A 19,489-nucleotide genomic window follows, 5' to 3' on the forward strand; every position below is an offset into this window, starting at 1 on the left:
TTAATAAGATTAAAATATCATTTCTTAAATCAACTTCGAATGTATTATTCAGTTATAATATAAAAATTTAATAGCTTTATTCTGTTTTACTAATTGATGAAGTAAAACTATTTCTTAAATTTTAACTACAACTGTAATATTTCAACACCACCTGCGCCGCCTGTCTGACTTTTTCACTTTCTCTTTCTCTTGAAGTCCACTTGGCATTAGTAAGTAACTTTAGATTGTTCTTAATTATAAGTTGATAATTTCTTAACCGTTTGTTTTGTATTGAACTATTTGTATTTATTTTAATCAGGCTAAAAGCCCAATCATGTTTTCCTCACTCTTTGAAACGGCAAAAAATAGTCAACTTGTAACTCCAATTTTCGCCCGCTGTGAAGCAGCTCAAGGTGAAAGTCGGGCAGTTCAACCAACAAATTTTATTGTACCCAACAGAACTATCTCAGCCGCTGCTGCTGCTGGTAAGTTACATTTATTTTAGTGTTTATTAAATTTCTCTTCATATGTTCACTTCATTGGATTTGGGTAAATAATTATTTCCGAGTCCTGACTACCACTGATAGATAAGGCCGCTTATTGTTAACTAGCTGCACTAAATTAATATACTGTTTTGTAGTTTTAATTTCTTTTATTTCAGAGGTCTGAATATACCAGCTACTGCTTTTATTTTTTCATTCGTTATTAAGTTTTAGAAGAAAAAAAAATTGAATTTACAATTATTTTTAGGGTTCTAAAGATTAAGTTTATAAATTTTAGTCAGAATGTGATGTGCGTTTGTTTTCATGTAAAAGAATCGTTCTCATTTAGGGGATATTTCTGTATTGTGATCTGTGGCAGAATAAGCGCAAAGTCTTGGTTACTTCTGGGCAGTGGCCCACGAAAAATTTTAAATACAACACAGAAAAGGACCAACCTGGAAGGTGTTACTCTGGCCACTCCTGGGCAAACATCTATGTTATTTTTTTTAAAAGTTTGCAAGTAATCTATTTGGCACCTTGGTGATTGTAGTTGGCATGACAGATCACGATATGGAACTATCCCTGTCATTTAATTGTAGAACAACACTGTATTATGGCTCTGAAACAATGCTAAATAACCTAGTAAAAATTTTCTTAATACAAAGAAGCAATTACAAAATTTGAGTGCAATTAAATGAGAGTGAACTGATGGTGTTGCCTAAGTTAATTAAATTAAATTTTGTAGAGTTGAGTGTGAGACCTTTCTCACGGCAGAACCTGGTTAAAACCTGATTGGTGAAATATTAGTCTATAATGAAGGGAAAATTGCCGCACGATACCTACGCCATCAATCTCCAAATTCTAGCTGTAATTAGGCAATAGCATGCCAAAATTATCACAGAAGACCAACTTTAGGGGTATAACTTGCAGCAATTCTTTGGCAAATAACATTTTTTAAGCACAGGAGTAGACAGTATTAAGTTTCACAAAAGGTCTAAGTATGATGAAAAGTCTTTCTGGTCATTAATGGTCTATTTTTATAACTTTAGAATGTCAATATTAGTTGGTATGCTTGTTAATTTCATAGAAATATGTTTACTAACATTACTTTATTATTTGATCAATTTTCAATTGCTACTTTCTGACCTGTTGATCTTTTGAATTCTTGATTGAATTGAATTCTTGAAAATCAAATCTCTATTCAAAATGTAAATTTTGCATTTCAAAAAACCTTATAAATTGAATAGGTACTTATACAGAAATATTTCAGGTGGTGGTACCATATGGGCGTTGAAAAATTCTTTTGACCCTGTTTCAGTAAAGTTATATATAAAATAGAACTTGCTTTTGCACATAACAGGCCAGGGGTCTGTGCAAGCCAAATTTACTACCATTTATCGGTACATTCACAAATCCAACTTTAGGAAAAACTGTAGTTTCACAAAATACTTTTTCTTAAAATTTAATTTTTGTATCCCATAAGAAACGATAAATCTATATTTTTACTATATTTTTGTGTTGATTTTTAATATAATTTTTAATTTTCACAAATTATGTCTAAATTTTCAGAAAATAGATACCTTTCAGAAAAACCTTGAGACCCCTGCAAGCAGGACTTACATTGATATTTAATTATATTTCAAAACTAATTTTGTATGGTACATATAATAAAATATTCTAAGTTCTTCTTTACTTATTGTTATTGTTTCTTTACTATCATTAATTATGTCACAGATCTGTTCATATTTATTTAATTTATGCTTTAAATTTTTATTTGTGCACATTTCACAATCTTTTAAAATTTTCAGAAGGAGACAGCTGTGAATATGGTAGTATGAAATATTATGCTCTTTGTGGCTTTGGAGGTATACTTAGTTGTGGTATTACTCACACTGCTGTAGTTCCATTAGATTTAGTCAAATGTCGAATCCAGGTATGAAACCATTTCTATTCCTACTTCTGCATTTTCAGAATTTTATATCTAGGTTTTTAAAAAAAATTATCATAAATCATAAGATCTAAAACTTTAATTTCAGTCAAAGATTTGCAATGATATTCAAAGTGAATTGTAATGTTATAATTATCTTTTCTTGACGTAAATTTGCGTTTGTGTTTTAAAAAAACTTTTTTTAGAATTTCATACCTACCAGCTTGTACGATTTCATCGTACAGTGTGTGGTGCATCTTAAGTTGTTTTATGAAGCCTATTACACCTTCTATTGTAACTTTAATTATTAAAAATGTGCAGCTGATTAGTCAAGAATTTGCAACCTTGATAATTAAACGCTGATTTCAAATCAAGTGTGGGAAGGATATACTTTGATTGGTGAAAGAAAGTAGTACTTGTTTCAAGAGAAATTTGATTAAAGAATGTACAATTGCATGATACAGATGCATAGTTTAAGGACTTGGTAAAGTATATCTATGACACGCAACACTCGTGAATGGTATTGAACACATTAATAATATTAATACTTCAATAAACATTTTTAAAATTGGACTTTTTGTCCTTTTTTATCAAACTTTGAAAGTCTTGTTCGACCTAAACATTTATTTATTTTAGTATTTTTTCCTCTAAATTTAAATGCATAACACAAATGTTTTATTATTATTATGTGTCACTTTTCCAAGAAATTTATTTTTTGGCCTACTCTAGTATATAACCATTTATTTTAATGCAAAGAAAAGCAAGAAGTTAGTTTGGACATTTTTGAGAAAATCTATATTTACATGGATGTTCTTTTTTAATTGTGTGTAGAAGGTTGACTTTCAAAAGTACTCAAAACGTAGTTACAAAATTAAGAACTCAAAGCTTTGTTTTTAGCCATGTTTGGGTAATGCCATTAAAAAAATTTTACTTTTAGACCAACCCTGCAAAATACAAAGGTATCTTCAATGGCTTTTCTGTTACGATCAAAGAAGATGGTATGCGAGGTCTTGGCAAAGGATGGGCACCTACTGCCATTGGTTATTCTCTACAAGGTTTAGGAAAATTTGGTTTCTATGAAGTTTTCAAGAAAATCTACAGTGGTATGCTCGGAGAAGTAAGTTTCATTTCTTTCTTTACTTAGTTTTTTAAACTAGTTTTAAGATTGGCTTTAACAAAGAAATATTTCAGGAACTCTCCTACACATGGAGAACTTCTCTCTACTTGGCTGCTAGTGCATCTGCAGAGTTCTTTGCAGATATTGCACTGTGCCCTATGGAAGCTTGCAAAGTTAGAATCCAGACTCAACCAGGATGCTCTCCCTTATTGCGTAAAGTTGCACCCGCAATTTACAGAGATGAAGGAATAATGGGGTAATATTTTGTGTGTCTATAATTAAACATTGTTAGATTAACTAGTTATTTTTATCATTCATTAATAGATTTATTAATGAAGTATCAAACAGTTATTAATTTTGAAATTAAAATTTGGTCACTTGTCATATCTTCTGAAATATATGAATTTCTTGGATCTTAACAGATTTTTTTCCAATTAACTTTATAAATTTTCGGAAAATCACGATCGAAGTTTACTCTTTATAATTTTGCAATGTTGAAAATCTCAATTTTGTTACATATAGTCATTTGAATATTTCCCATATATAATGTATAGGTTAACTTAAGTGTCTAATAAAACTTTCATTTAAGTAATTTTGAAAACAAATTATTTTTATCTGTGAATTGTTATTTAGTGATATTACGATTATCCTTCCATTACCAAAATACTATGTTTCAACTATCTCACTTTATGACCTATTTAGACTAGAAATTAGCATTTTTTTTTATACACAAAGCATAAATATTTCACTAATAAGTAAGAAAAGTTAAAATTTAATGGGTATTTATTTTAGTAGCTTTATAATGGTTACGGAAGGACAGAAAATACAGGGTTGCCACAGGCGACTAAAATGCAACTATTTTTGGCATGAGGCGACTGTGGCAACTTTTTTTGCCTGAAAAGGCTAAAAAAGCAACTATTTTCAAGAAAAGGAGATTATTGGGAGACTTTTCCGTACTCCTAGAGATGTTTTTTATTTTTTCAAGCATAAATTGGTGAAATATCTGCGGCCTGCTAAATAGTTCCTGAAAACACTGAACTTTTTTTTTTTCTTAAAAAATTAAAAATTTTGAATTGCAAATTTGAGTCTTCACTTTTTAATTCGTTCAATCTGCAGAAATTCCATTGTAAGTCTATTTCATTTCTCGATCACCTTTTCAATGATTATTGCTACAAAATTCTGCATGATTTTTTTTATTTTAAAAAAAAAAAAAATTTTTTTTAACGGTATTGCAATGCACGAATTTCGAATTTTTATAATCACTTTTCATATATATATATAAACATTTATATGAAAATTATCATATTTGCCACCAACTTGACTGAATGGATCATGGTATATGACAATTAAGTCATTAACAAAATTTTAGTCATATTTTTGATGAATTTTTGTTCTTATTAGGCAACTATTTTCCTAGTTTTTGGCTACTATTTTCATGCTTTAGGCTACTAAAAGCAACTATTTTGTTCATTTTTTTTCTATGGCAACCCTGTAAATATATTAACGTAAGGAAAAAATATGGCAATGAGGAACATTTATCTTTAAACTGATTTAAATGCATATTTATAGAATCTTTAGAGTGAAACAAACAAATTTTAAGTTAGTATTCTTATATATAAATGATATTTGAACAGAACCTTTTTTTTTTTTTTTTTTTTTTTTTTTGTAATTCTTTGATGTGATCAGAATAGTGAAAACTATATGTTTGTTAACCAAAGTTTGAAATTAATTTTGATACAAAATATCAGATTTTTGCGAAAATTTTTTTTACATTGTTTAAAATGGGAGCAATGAATCGCAGAAAAGAAAAGTCTGTGGAGGAAAAGAAAGGATTTGAAAGCTCAATTAAAGAATGCCTTCATCTTAAAGATTCAAATAAAAAATAAGAAAATCAAATGAAAAGTCTCTGGTTGTATACGTAGAAAATTTTACTATTAGAATGCAAAATGAGGTCCGAGCTGTTCATTGACAACAAGAGATGGTTTTCACTTGTTACGTTTGGAACAAACAAGAGAAAGTGACTGTATATACGTTTATAAGTGATGAAATGGATCACAGAAACGTACCTGTTTCGGTGCTAACCAATTTAAGCAAAAATTACTTATTATTAATTAATCTTTACTAATTTGGAATTCACGTTAAATCAATATAGGATCTTTCTTGGATCTTTCACCTCAAGCCGTAGGAAAGAGGCTGTTGATGGAATTATAAGACACAGTGTAGGAAATTATCTTGTCTGGAAGGTGGGTCACAACTGCAGGACTTTCAAAAGTTACTGCAAGAATACCCAAAATTTCAAAGTGGCATTTATTTCAAAAAAAGGGATAACGAGAATAAAAGAGAAATCAAAGAAGATCTTACAGAAAAATGTAATGCCAATTCTCTTCCTGACACACACAACACTCACTGTTTGAAACCTGTAAGAAATTATGTTATTAAATATCGTGAGTTTTTTTTTCTTCTGAACTGGAAGGATTTCACTCTAAAAAGAGCAGATAAATTATTATAAATGTTACACAGAGAGCGTAGCGTTTTTAAAAAGTGTTTATTTTTTATTTTTGTTTTTTAAAAGCCCTTATAGGTGCTTTTTTCATTGGGTGTTTTTAAAAAGTGCTTAATTTTCCCTTTTTCAAAATGAGATTTTTCCTTTACTATGTTGATTTTTGCTTCGAATTATGCAAAAAGATACAATTCAGAGTGTTCTATTCGTTTTCACAATTAATTCAACTCCAATCTATTTCTGCATATTGTCAGTCCATAGTGTAAGAAAACGCCATTCGTTTTAGGTGATCCAAATTTGATTTTTGACAATAGTAAAAAACAATGCCAAAAGTTTTTTTTTTTTACCTGACGGTTAAAACAAGATAAAACTGTCAATTGTCAAAAGCTTTCCAACCCTGCCTAATTATATTTTTTTAAAGCGCTTAAAAAAAATAATTTATATCTTGAAAAGTGCTTAAAAGGTTCTTATTTTTTGTTGAATAATTTGACTTCGCACCCTGTTACAGGTGAAGGTATAGAAGAATCGAATACACCAAGCTATGAGAATATGCTAGAGAATGTAATTAACAGTTGGGCTATTTCTGTTAGTAGAATGGAAAGGAGGCATAAAAAAAAAAACTATGTTGAGCAGATGCTTCATATAGATGAATATATAGAAATATTCTGTTTGAGAAAGCATGATAATGAAGGAAGGATATTAATGTTTCCGGAGAAAGGAGATAAATGCTGGATTCACTTTGATCAAATTATGCAGAAACTAGAGAATCCTAAAATACTTCAGATAACTCTTATATAAGACTTCGTTGTAGATTTAAATTTTATAATGCCTTCGTAGCTAAATGAGGGATTGTTAATTGTAGGTTTAAATTTCAGAATGCCTTTCCAAGGTTCACACGGTCCTTAAAAATCCTTAACTGCTTAATTTTTATTTTGGAAAATAAGGGCCCTTAAAAGTACTCAATTTTTGTTCAAGGTTTTTAAGTCCTTAATTTTTTAGCATCACTATGGTTGATAGAAACAATTTTTTAGTTCAAATTTTTAAAACAAAATGGAGTTCTTTTATCGCATAGAATTAGATCATGCATTGAGGGTAAAGCATCTTAGAGAAACAAAAAATTAATGTGTGTTAAGGGGCGGGTACAAGCAGGAAGGAAACATGTCCTTTCATTAATATATTGGTTCTTTCATTAATATAGTCTACTCTATGAGAAGAGTGGAGCATTCTAAAAGAAAAGAATTGTGTGGACAATGGAAATATTGCACATGGAAGAGATAGCGCTCTTTTTGGGGGAGGGGGCAGTTTCAAGGTACCTAAGTAGAAGATGCACAGTAAACTTTAAAATTGACAGAATTCAAGAAAATCAGTTCAACTGGTAATGCATCTGCTTATAGGAATTAATAAGATGCTAAGAAAAGAAGTATCTTGAAGAAAATAGAAAATGGAAGAAAAAAGCAAACAAATTAACTGGAATCCATAACTAAAATTATTTCTTGAAATCTTGGTTTAACTTAATTTGTATATTTCAATGTGTAATAAGTGACTGTAAATTTATAGAAAGCATAACATTTTTTAAAATTCATGATTGTACTAAAAATTAAACAGATTCCTACGAAACAGGGTTTGAAAAATTTTAGCCCATCTCAAGAACCTGGGGTTTTTTCAAAAATAATTTTTTTCCCTCAGTAGTAAATAAGAAAGGATGATTTGCAAGCTCTTAATTTTTCAAAAAAGTCCTTAATTTTTCAAAAAAGTCCTTAAGTTTTCAAAAAAAGTCCTTAATTTCTTCAAAAAAAGTTCTCATGAGTGCTTAATTCTTGTTTTGTGGAAGGAAGAGTGGGAACCCTGCTTTTTAGCTATTATAAATTGAATTTTATAATTTGGAACTCTTTGTCCTTCTGTTACCATTAACAAGTACCTCACTTCTATGGTTAATACGGTTATGTTAAAGAAATACTGGTTAAAATACAACAATTGAATCTTTTATGTATTTTTCCAAAAAATTTTCTTTTTATTGCTTGGCTGAATTTTTATGAAAACTATCTGATAATCGTGTCAAAAAAATAATTTCCTTTACCATTTTTTAAATTTAATAAATTACCAAAATGGACAGCAAAACTCACGCAGGTGTTAATTGGAGGAAAAAATATTTTTTCTTCAGTTGGCAGCACTACTAACAAAGACTCACATCTGGAATTCTGTAGTAGTGTAGTTCCTAGTATTTTTCAAGATTTGATCATGCATTGTGTTTGCGCATGGTTCCAAATGGAAGAAAATCATAACAGATAATGAGAAGTGGGGCTTCCTTTACGATCCTGAAACAAAACGTCAGTAAAATGAATGAAAAGCGAAAACGTAACAAAAGGAAGATTTTTCTCTTGGACAAAAGCAAAGGGAAAGTGGTGTTGGAAGTGTTTTTTGAGTAAGAGGGAGTCATTTTCTACAAATTTTTTCCTGTGGGCCTAACTGACTTCAGACCTCACCTAGCACCAACAGGTTTTTAGCTATTTTTCGGCTGAAAATGATGTTGGAAGCACAGCATTTTGTTGGTTTCAGAGTATATGATCACAAATTTAACAAAACTACTGAAGAACCTCTTAAGAAAATGGATTCCTGGAATATATTGAACAGTTATATGAATGTTGAGATAAGTGTGTGGATGAGGGAGAATGTAATTAGAAGGCCAATAAAGTAAAATTATTATTCTATTTTTTAACAATTTGTAATTTACCTATTCTAGGAACTTTTTGAGGTGTGTATATATATTATAATTGTGTGTGTTTAGAATTGTCCTATCAAAATTCTTTTTTAAAAAGATTTACTTTATCTGTTTAAAAAAAGCCTGGTAATTAATTATTGAATATAATTTTCCATCTGGTTTAAAGTCATAGTATTTTATTGCAATTTAGTCCATTAAAAAATATTAAACTGTTGCCTGACCTTTAATTTTGTTTATGCTAATATTGAATTAAAGTGATGCATTTCCTAATTTAGATTCTATAAAGGAATATCTCCCTTGTGGATGCGACAGATTCCATACACCATGATGAAGTTTGCATGCTTTGAAAGAACTGTTGAGGCTATTTATAAACACATAGTACCAAAACCCAGAGATGAGTGTACTAAGTCTGAGCAGCTTATTGTTACTTTTGCTGCTGGATACATTGGTTAGTATCATTTTGTTATATTTGTAATGTGATTTTGTTTTAAGAAAGCTATTTCAAAATAAGAAGAGAAAAACGATTTTTAGACACTGCAATAAATTGCTGACTATGTCACTAAAAGTTCTTTAGTGGATGTTATTTCTGATGATAGTTTTTTCTTCATGTTTAACCATCTACCGTTAAGAATTATTAACTAGTTAACTATTATAAATTATTAGAAAAATTGTTAAGTTAACAAGTAAAAAAATATTGATTTGATGTCTGGTAAATTCTAAGATATTTTTCTCTTGCAGCTGGAGTGTTTTGTGCTATTGTTTCACATCCTGCTGATACTGTCGTATCAAAACTTAATCAGGAAAAAGGCAGTACAGCCATTGAAGCAGCCAAGAAATTGGGCATGAAAGGTAATTTTATTTTTCTGTGCCTCATTACCTTTTTTGTTTTTGTTTGTCCAATTGTGTTAATTTATACAAAAAGTGGTCATTTTTACATATTCCAAGCTTTTGTAAAAGTAGAAAAATAAAAATTGTGATTTTTCTTTACATTTATGTATATTCTATCATTTAATTGGGTGTAATTTTCATTTATTGTAATTACACTTACAAGTTGGCCATCCACCTGGAATTATCAGGGAATTTTAACGAAAAGCTTGAATATTTTTCTTGGATTTTCTTAATTTTACTAATTTTCTTACTATTATTAATTTATTTTATCTTATATTATTATTACTATTATTAATTAACTTTATTTTTTCTTACTATTAATTTATTTTATCCGTTATACCCACTTTTTTTAGACTAAACTTTGTTGCCAAACTGTTGAAATGTCATTAATTTCTCTTGTAAAACTGCTGACCTAGAAATTTAAAGATTTTCACCTGAAAAAATCAGGGTTATTTGAAACCTGATTTGAGTGACTGACCTTGATTTACAACTTTACAAAATATGTGCTGAAATTTTGAATTTCTCAACATTAGCAATTAAAGGAATGAATGGGGTCTTCCTTAACTGCTATTTGACATTTAGTGCCATTCAATATTTTTGCTTTCTTAAGTGGTCCTGTTTCTCCTGTTATTCAATTAAAAAAAAAAAGTGTATAGAAGAAAGCATTATAGTGCAAAATAAAAAAATTTCCATATTACATTACTTTTAATTTTTACCTCAAATAAGTAAAATTTAGTCCTTCAGATTCCGCGAATTATACTTTAACTGGTGTATCGTTTGCTATTCATGTCCTGATTTACGAAACACAGCACTTCAGTTTTAGTTTGTGAGTCACACATTGTGATATAGAAGTTATGGGATCTGCAAGACTTGTTTCCTGTTTCATATGATTTTGATTTACATATAACAAATCGCGATTCCTATACTTATGATATAAAAATTATTCATAGTGGATATTTACAGAATTTCAAAAATCATGCTTTTGATTTATTATTTTAATTTGAATAATGAAAAAAAAGCTTTGAGTTTTAGTTTATCAGTAAAATATTGTACTGCGATAGGTTTTTAAATTTTTTTTGTTGCTCAAAATACATAACTGATGTTCAGAGGTTATATAACAGATATGCTAAATGGATATATTTTTTTATATTTTATCTAATTATGTATACTTTCTTTTGAAGATTAATTTAACAAGTTAAAAAGAAGTCTTCACATTTAAAATCTGTGCAATTACTTATTGGATTCTATCAATTTTTTATTATAATGCTTATGTAGTGTAATACAGGGTGCATAATGTTTTTAAAAAAGTGCTTAAAGGTGCTTATTTCATAATTAATTCAACTACAACCCAATTTGGCATACTGTCGGTCCAGAGTATGAAAGCGACAATCATTTTACATGATTGATGAAATCATTTTATATGCTGCAGGTTGGCAGTTTACAATTATTTATAATAATCATTAAATTTTTCATAATGTTTTACTGGTCACAGTTTTAAAAGTTGACAAGTAAGCTAGTTACATTTAGAAATTTTTGGATAAGTTTTCAAAACTGAATTGAAGCCAATATAACTATCAAACAATTTGCATTGTTAGTTGTGGGCTACACGTAATAAGCAGTGCTACAACTATTAAACAATGTAAAATTGATGAATTTAATATATATTTTTATCAACTAAGTATTGTGCCTGTAAAATTTAAAATTTCTGCTTCAACATAATTTTAGAAACTGGTTGACATGTATTTTAACATACTAAGTATGTCTTAGAAAAATTTGATTTTAGCTCCTTGAAAGTCATTGAGAAGTTCTTGATTTTATTTATATATATTTTTTTTATTTGAGTGAGAAACCTGAAAAAGTAACATTTTTACTTTTTAAGCAGCTATCTAACCATCTTGTGAAAATGTGCAAATACTTTTGAACCGATATTAAAATCAATGACAAACCTAGCAGAAAAATAACTTGCACCCTCATTGTACCGATATTCACGAATCTTACTTCAATAAGGGTTTGTAGGACCGTTATTTTTCCAATATTGGCCCTATATAGATTATTTTAATTGCCCGATATCTTATGGCAGATATCGTCCATATATATAATTGTCAGATTCACCCAATATTTTATATTCATTATTCAGCCAATATAGGCCGTTTTAAGATCAAACATAAAAAATCTAGACATCCCAATGTCGGTTTCTCGGTACCAATATTGAGGCTAATTGCTATGGAATCTTTTGTTTAATACTTATAAAGTTTTGAGTAAGATTTTCTTTTCTTTTCTAGGTTTATGGAAGGGATTGACTCCTAGAATAATTATGATTGGTACATTGACCGCATTGCAGTGGTTCATCTATGATGCAGTCAAAGTCTGGCTGAGATTGCCCAGACCTCCCCCACCCCAGATGCCAGAAAGCTTAAAACAGAAATTAGAAGCTCACCAAAAATAATCTGAATAGAATGTAATTAAAAAGGAATATTAATTTAAAATTCAATTCACCTTTCCAAAATGAAATTGTTCAAAAACTAGTATCGCAATATTTGTGTGTATAGTTTTTTTCCAACGTTTATACATTGTATTTTTAATCACGCTTAGAAGAGGTATATTTAAGATTGTAAAAAGTCTTTAGTTTTTAAAAGGTTCAATAAATTCATATCTTTTTTTTTTTTTGTCATTCTACTCATTTTATACTTCATTGTTGATTGTGATCATGTCTGGCAATTCTCAATATCCATTGAGTTTAATAAATATTTATTCTGGAAAGAGTTTTGTTTTATGGTGTTTGTAACAGATCATTAAAGTAATCTTTCACTGGCGATTGTTTTTTATTTTAGGCGACTATAGACATTTTGGCCAGGAAAGCAACAATTTTTAAAGTGGGGACTTCTTGCAAATTTCGGCGACTATTTCCTCATTTACTGTGGTATATGCATAGATATAAAGGCAGAAAGATCAATCACTCGACCAAACGGACGTCACGGTGAACGTTGACATCACTGGTCTAGTAACTAGTTTGTACTCTATATCCACGCCCTCTAGTGAACTGCGGTGCTTGTTTATTGCAGCTGTACATAATTTGTTCCTTTTTTTATTTGATTTTTATAAGTTGTAATGATTAATAATAATTGATAACATTCAGTCTCTTTGCCAGAAAAATCTGAAATTCGCAAATTTTATGACACATTTTTTTTTCCAGATTTTTTTAAAGATTTATAATTCGTAAAATTAAAAAAAAAAAAACTAATATGTTTTTAAAATTTAATTCTTTATATCATTCTGAAATTCAAATATTTGAAATAAAATAAAACACACAATTTATGTACTTACAAAAAATAAATAAATAAATAAAATAAAGAACATTTTAGTAAACATTCCAAGCTAGCCTGTTAGCGTACAATTAGATTGCTAGTAAAGCGTTTTCTTGGTTTTCATTTGTGTGTAATGGAAATTCTAATTATTTTCATTCAGAAAGTTTTTCAAAGTACGATTTTACTCCTCTATTTCAATAACAACGTACTTTGATATCTGGGTCGTGTTAAAAGTTAAAAATATAAGAAAAGTATTTCACAACATCCACTAAGATGACAAATTGTCTGTCAAGGATGATAAAAAAATTAATAGTTAAAAAAATAATTCATTGCGATAATGAACATACAGCTGTAATGTTATTATTGTTCAGTTATCTAAAAGACTTTTTCGTGGTTTTCCTTTGCATTTAACGAAACATTTGATTTGTCTAAATTTTAATTTAATTTTAAATAATATATAGGTTACTACAAAAGCTTTTATAAACATGATTTTACTCTGATATTTAAATTGCAAGTTACTTTGATATCTGGGTCGTGTTAAAAGTTAAAAATATAAGAAAAGTATTTCACAACATCCACTAAGATGACAATTTGTCTGTCAAGGATGATAAGAAAATTAATGGTTAAAAAAATAATTCATTGCGATAATGAACACACAAAGTAACGTTATTATTGTTCAGTTATCTAAAAGATTTTTTCGTGGTTTTCCTTGCATTTAACGCAACATTTGATTTGTCCACATTTTAATTTAATTTTAAATAATATATAGGTTACTACAAAAGCTTTTATAAACATGATTTTACTCTGATATTTAAATTGCAAGTTACTTTGATATCTGGGTCGTGTTAAAAGTTAAAAATATAAGAAAAGTATTTCACAACATCCACTAAGATGACAATTTGTCTGTCAAGGATGATACGAAACTTAATGGTTAAATAAATAATTCATTGCGATAATGAACATACAGCTGTAATGTTATTATTGTTCAGTTATCTAAAAGATTTTTTCGTGGTTTTCCTTTGCATTTAACGAAACATTTGATTTGTCTAAATTTTAATTTAATTTTAAATAATATATAGGTTACTACAAAAACTTTTATAAACATGATTTTACTCTGATATTTAAATTGCAAGGTACTTTGATTTCTGGGTCGTGTTAAAAGTAAAAAATGTTTCACAACATCAACTAATATGACAATTAGTCTCTCAAGGATGATAAAAAAAATTAATTGTTGAAAAAATAATTCATTGCGATAATGAACATTTAGCTAGAATCCTATTACCGTTCAGCAATCTAGTAGACTTTTTTGCGGTTTTGCGCAAAATTTGATTATTTCTATTTAGTCTTAATTGAAATAAGTTATTTTCATAACTTTAATGATTATGATTGTACTCCAAGTAACTTATGAGTAATTTTGATTTCTGGGTTGAATTAAAAATAATAAGGACGTTTCCGTATATTCACAAAGATGTTAAGCCATCTATCAAGGATGGGAAGAAAAAAAATTATTGATTATTTAAAAATAACTTCTTTTAGATAATGAACATTTAGCTGGAATACCTATTACCGATAAAAAACAATCTGAAAAACGCATTTGTAGTTTTCTTTAGCATGTAACGTAAAATTTGATAATTTAATTTTATTTAAAACAGGTTATTTTTATAACTTTCATAAGTATATAATTGTAATTCGATACTTAAATTGTGGCTTATTTTGTTTTACTGGTTGAGTTAAGAAGAAGAGCTTTTCGTTTATATTCAGCAAGTTGATACCTTATCTATTTCATAATTTTATAACCGTCGTCGAACAGCCGACCTAATTATGTGCTTACGCCTACTCGTGTTTAACTCCGTAAATTCAATTTTAAATCTTATCCAAAAGACAGGGAAAGTCCTTTATAAAGTATTGAGAGAAATTTGCCTCCATATTGGACTTCTTGATGGAACTAGCCCGCATTTACGTTACATTTTGAGGAAAACATCCCACGGTTAGCCTGACTTCAAGGAGACTCCTGATCTTTCGAACCACAACGGCTAGGCCTGATTAATAATAAAAAATGGCTGCTTATAAAAAAAATAATTTCATTGAGATAAAGATGAACATTTAGTTGAAATCCTATTACCGCCAAGCAATCTGAAAAACATTTTCTAGGTTTTCCTTTGCGTGTAACGCAAAATTTTATTACTTTAATTTCAACTTAATCTTGGTTAAAATAAATTATTTTTATAACTTTTATAAACATTGTTTTACGCCGATATTTAAATTGCACGTTACTTTGATTTTTGGAATGAGTTAAAAATTACAAAAAATATGAAGAGCATCTCGCTATATTCACCGAAATAATTGACTGTCTGTCAAAGACGGTAAAAAAATTATTTATTATATAAAAAAAATTCAATACGATTACTGAGCATTTCGCTGGAACTCCTTAAGCGTCAAGCAATCTGAAAGATATTTTCGTGGTTTCCCTTTACGTGTAACGCAAAATATGATTATTTTCTTAAAAAAACATTCATAAAGGCAGCAATGCTTAAATATTTACATAAATTATGAATTATTTTATCTATATTCCTTGTAAATCAAAACAAAATGAAGAGCATTTGATTGTGGGCAATTAATTAGCAAGGTACATAGTCTTACGCGGACATTAAGTAATGAATTGGGAGATTTTGATACTGATATATATATATATATACATATATTATAATTATTTTCATGAAAAAGATTTTTATTTTTAATTCTCATCGGAAATTTTAACAAATTTACAGTTGCATGGCTTTAAAAAAATGTGTCATTGATGTGCATTTTTAATTATTACAATTTTAAAACAATAATAATAAACTTATAAAATTCAAAGGATTTTAGTTTCGAACTCCTTCTGTTAAATCATATTTTTAAATATAAAAAAATGCTAATATAAGCATCTATACTCCAGTTATAATAGAACCAGACGCTTCAAACTAATAACTATGGTTGGATAAGTAAATATCCTTCCTTCGGTTTTAATTAATCTAAGTTCTGAAAACCAAAACTAAACAAAACCAAAACTATTGCTCGTAATCTGAATGATCTCTGCTTTTAAAGCTTCAATAAACAAACAAATAAATTATAAGTAATGAATAGACATCTTTAAGCAATATACAAAATAATATACTGGTTTACGGAAATGAAAAAGTTTTAGAATTTAAATTAAATTGCTTTTTAATGATCAACACTGATTACGCGCAATGCAAAGGTACGGCGGGGATGTCAGAAAATAATCACTACGACGACGCGAACGCCACTTTTTGTGCGTAAAACCGGTCTGTCAAAAGCGTGTTGCTTTTCTAAAACCCCCCCGGGAAAGTTAAATGTCCTTATCCCCTATATTAGTCCCTGGGTATATGTTATAAGCGATGGATTTGTTGGCTCTTTTTTTTTTTCTTCATGAAACAGTTCAAGTAAATATTGTAGTGTGAGAATAAGTGGGTAAAATGACTTTCTTTTTAAGAGTTTCCTGAATACGATTAGTCACTTTCTTAGCAGATTTTTTGTTACATTGATTACCTCAATAACGGAAATATATCATCATCCGCAGAATTTGACGCGGATAATCGTATTTTTTTGTACAATGAATTAATTGGAGTTTTTTTTTTTTTTGGGGGGGGGGGTGCCACTATGTGCTAAAAAGAATCAAACATCCTGAATAACTTGATCTAATGATCGGATCTTCACTCAATCTGAATGGTTATTTTCTGCTTAGAATAATCTTTAGATAGGCTAATTGTGTGCAAGAACCTTTCACTTAGCTTAAAAAGTTCGCTAGATATAGCGAAATACGTAAAAAGTAAAATTAACATTAAGGGTTCCAAACTTGAACTCAGTCTTGACCAAACTATAGTCACCCTTTTTCCCAGGACAAGGTTACCACTATATTTTGGGTGTCAGAAAACCGAATCTGTTCGAGAAAGAAGGTATGTTTTATACAAAGAAAAAACGTTTTTGTGTCTGATCTCTTAATTTAAAATACTGCTGGCACTAAATAATTAACATATTTTAGATCACCCCCTTGAACCTTAGAACGTGAAGATCCGATCATTAGATCAAAAATTATTCATTGTGATCCAATTTTTTTCTCTCCACCCGTACGTTTCTTTGAAAAATAAATTCGTAACGTTAGCTTTATTATTTTCAATATTCACGCTAATTAAAATAACAAATATCGCTTTTTTAAATAACTCATCGCTATTTCTAATTATGCGTTTAAAAAACAAATTGTTTCGCATTATCTTAAAGTCAAGAATCTATTCATTTTCACATTATTTTTAAAACAAACATATAAGAGCGGAATATCGAGAAGAATTATCACTAGATTTCAAAGCGATAATGAGCTGTAAGAAAAAGTTATGATCTTAACATTTAATGAAACATATTTGTAGCATAAATTCTATGTTCATCATGGGTGCAAGTCTTCCGTCCCCAGGACGGATTTCGGTCTTTCGTAAATGTCCGAGGACGGAAACAAGACTGACTCAAAGACGGAAATCGAAATTTTTCTTTTCTGTCCTTAAAAATATTTTTTAGGTCTACTCTCTACTACTTAAAAATATTTTTAGGTCTACGTTATTGGTGTACTTTCTTATGTCCTGTTATTTTCTCAAAAGAGAGATGAATAAATAATTTTTGTATAGTATCTAAACTTGATGTATTATGGTAAAGCTTTCTTAGATATTTTGGTATTTCAGTCTTGGCCTTTTTTCCAACTTACACCCATGATGTTCATACAGACAAAAAAATAATTATTAAATTTCACAGAAGCTACGTTTTTTTATTTCTCGAGATTAATCCAAATCTATGTAAAAAATCTAGATCTATAGTAGCAATTTCTTAATATTAAGTTCATATTTTTGATTTTTATTCAATTGAGCTTTACTAGTATCAATTATATATTTATGATTATATGTTTAGTATCAATTATATATTTATGATTTAAATTTAAAATTTTTAAATTCAAAAAGTAAAAGAGCAATCAATAGATGTGCTCCCTACCTACTTTTTTATACTAAGATTTCCTTCCTGTTTAAGGGCTTCTCAAAGAAACCTTCCAATAAATTGAAGGTAAAAACTGTGCTAGAAAAAGTAGCCCGGGTTGTAGTTGTACTAATATTCCTATTGAGAAATATTTTGTGCTGTTTTAGATATTTCTAATTTTTTTTTTTTTAGCATCCCATTTTCAACGAATGCAAATGCTGATTATTGATTTAAAGGATTCCCCCCCCCACCCAATGCCACCTGGATAATGATCTAGGTCAGTGTTCCCCCAACCTTTTTATCACTGCGGACCTGTCAACATTTGATAATTTTACTGCGGCCCGGGAGGGGGACGTTGATTGTTTATATTTCAGATTATTTAGATTTTTTAATTTAATTGTATTTAAACATGCCTTCAAAATAAAATACAGTTACACCAATAATAAATATAAAGTGATTAAACATTTTAACTTACTTAAATCAATCAGTCACGATCGTGAGAGAAGACGAAGCTCTTCATTAGTTCCAATGGAAATTTCTCGCTCCGCTTTCGTGCTTTATTTATGATATTTACAGTTATGATGATTGATTTTTTTTTTAATTGAAAAAGAAAATAATTGCAGCGGTTTTCTTTCTTTCTTTTTTTTTTTTTTTACTTTTTAAAACATTAAAAAATTTATGTCACTACCTTCGGGGGCTGGGATTTATTTTTAATTTCGGGTATAAACCTAGGAATTTAAATTCAGTTTCAATGAAATGGGCGGCGCGGTACCATTTGATCCGGGGGTTGGGGAACACTGACCTAGGTCATACAGGCAGCTGAAGGACAGATTTGTTGGCCAATCTTTCAGGAGCACCATATTAGGTGGGCCAGCGTTGCTTCCACAGTTAGGACAGATAGAACAGAGAAGGAAAGAACATCCATGCCTTGCCCGGGATTCGAACCCAGAACCTTTCTGTTGCAAGGGCAGTTCACTAATCCCTACACATGCCGGTCGGCTGATTTAAAGAATTAAAAAATAGGATTTTCGATTCAACATTTTTTAATAAAACAGACTTGGGGACTGCTCACTAATTATTAGCATTGTTCAGGCATATAGCGTATTACTCGCAGGATTCAATATTTTAAACTTTATGAGAATTCAGTAATTTTCTGAAAAAGAAAATTCTGTTTCAAAAGATAAGGTATTTTTTTCCTAGTTTAACTATAGCTAAGTATCGAGTGGAACAAATACCCACTGTCTCCCACTCACAATGAGTGATAACCCGAAGTGAAATGTTGGAGGGGCACCGTAAGAGACCAGATATAATAGTTAGATTATTTTTTAATAATATTATTCGTTAGAAAAATGAATTTATAGTTTTTTTAATTGCATATTATTAGATTAACTTTCTTTATAATTAGAGTTCTTTATGTATAAGTTTTACTAAAGTTGGAAATGAAAGTGTACAGCAGTAAAAGCCCCGCATTTTCCAAGTAGGATGACTTCTCTAAATCATTCAACAAACAAGAGGGAATTGCTTTAAGTTTCATGTTTAAGATTAACACAGCTTTAAGATCA

The 19,489-nt window shown here is 29.3% G+C and overlaps 1 protein-coding gene across 1 annotated transcript; it reads left to right on the top strand.

The window, feature by feature from the left end:
• Positions 1–70: 70 nt before the first annotated feature.
• LOC107440884 (solute carrier family 25 member 3) lies at positions 71–12,372 on the top strand. Its single transcript, XM_043050950.2, has 8 exons — positions 71–209; positions 299–464; positions 2,270–2,394; positions 3,326–3,505; positions 3,580–3,761; positions 9,000–9,172; positions 9,463–9,573; positions 11,895–12,372. The coding sequence occupies exons 2-8, from the start codon at positions 314–316 to the stop codon at positions 12,056–12,058; spliced, it is 1,086 nt and encodes a 361-aa protein (XP_042906884.1). The 5' UTR covers positions 71–209; positions 299–313; the 3' UTR covers positions 12,059–12,372.
• The last annotated feature ends 7,117 nt before the right edge of the window (positions 12,373–19,489 follow it).

Source organism: Parasteatoda tepidariorum, chromosome 2, assembly GCF_982258835.1.
Source record: "Parasteatoda tepidariorum strain Cologne lab strain chromosome 2, Ptep-v5.0, whole genome shotgun sequence".
In the NCBI taxonomy this organism is placed as follows: Eukaryota; Metazoa; Arthropoda; class Arachnida; order Araneae; family Theridiidae; genus Parasteatoda; species Parasteatoda tepidariorum.

Bases quoted from the DNA above. Each gene is read 5' to 3' on its own strand.
- LOC107440884 (XM_043050950.2), top strand. From the start codon at position 314: ATGTTTTCCTCACTCTTTGAAACGGCAAAAAATAGTCAACTTGTAACT. The intron at 465-2,269 runs GTAAGTTACATT...TAAAATTTTCAG, and splicing joins CTCAGCCGCTGCTGCTGCTG to AAGGAGACAGCTGTGAATAT. The intron at 3,762-8,999 runs GTAATATTTTGT...TTCCTAATTTAG, and splicing joins AGAGATGAAGGAATAATGGG to ATTCTATAAAGGAATATCTC.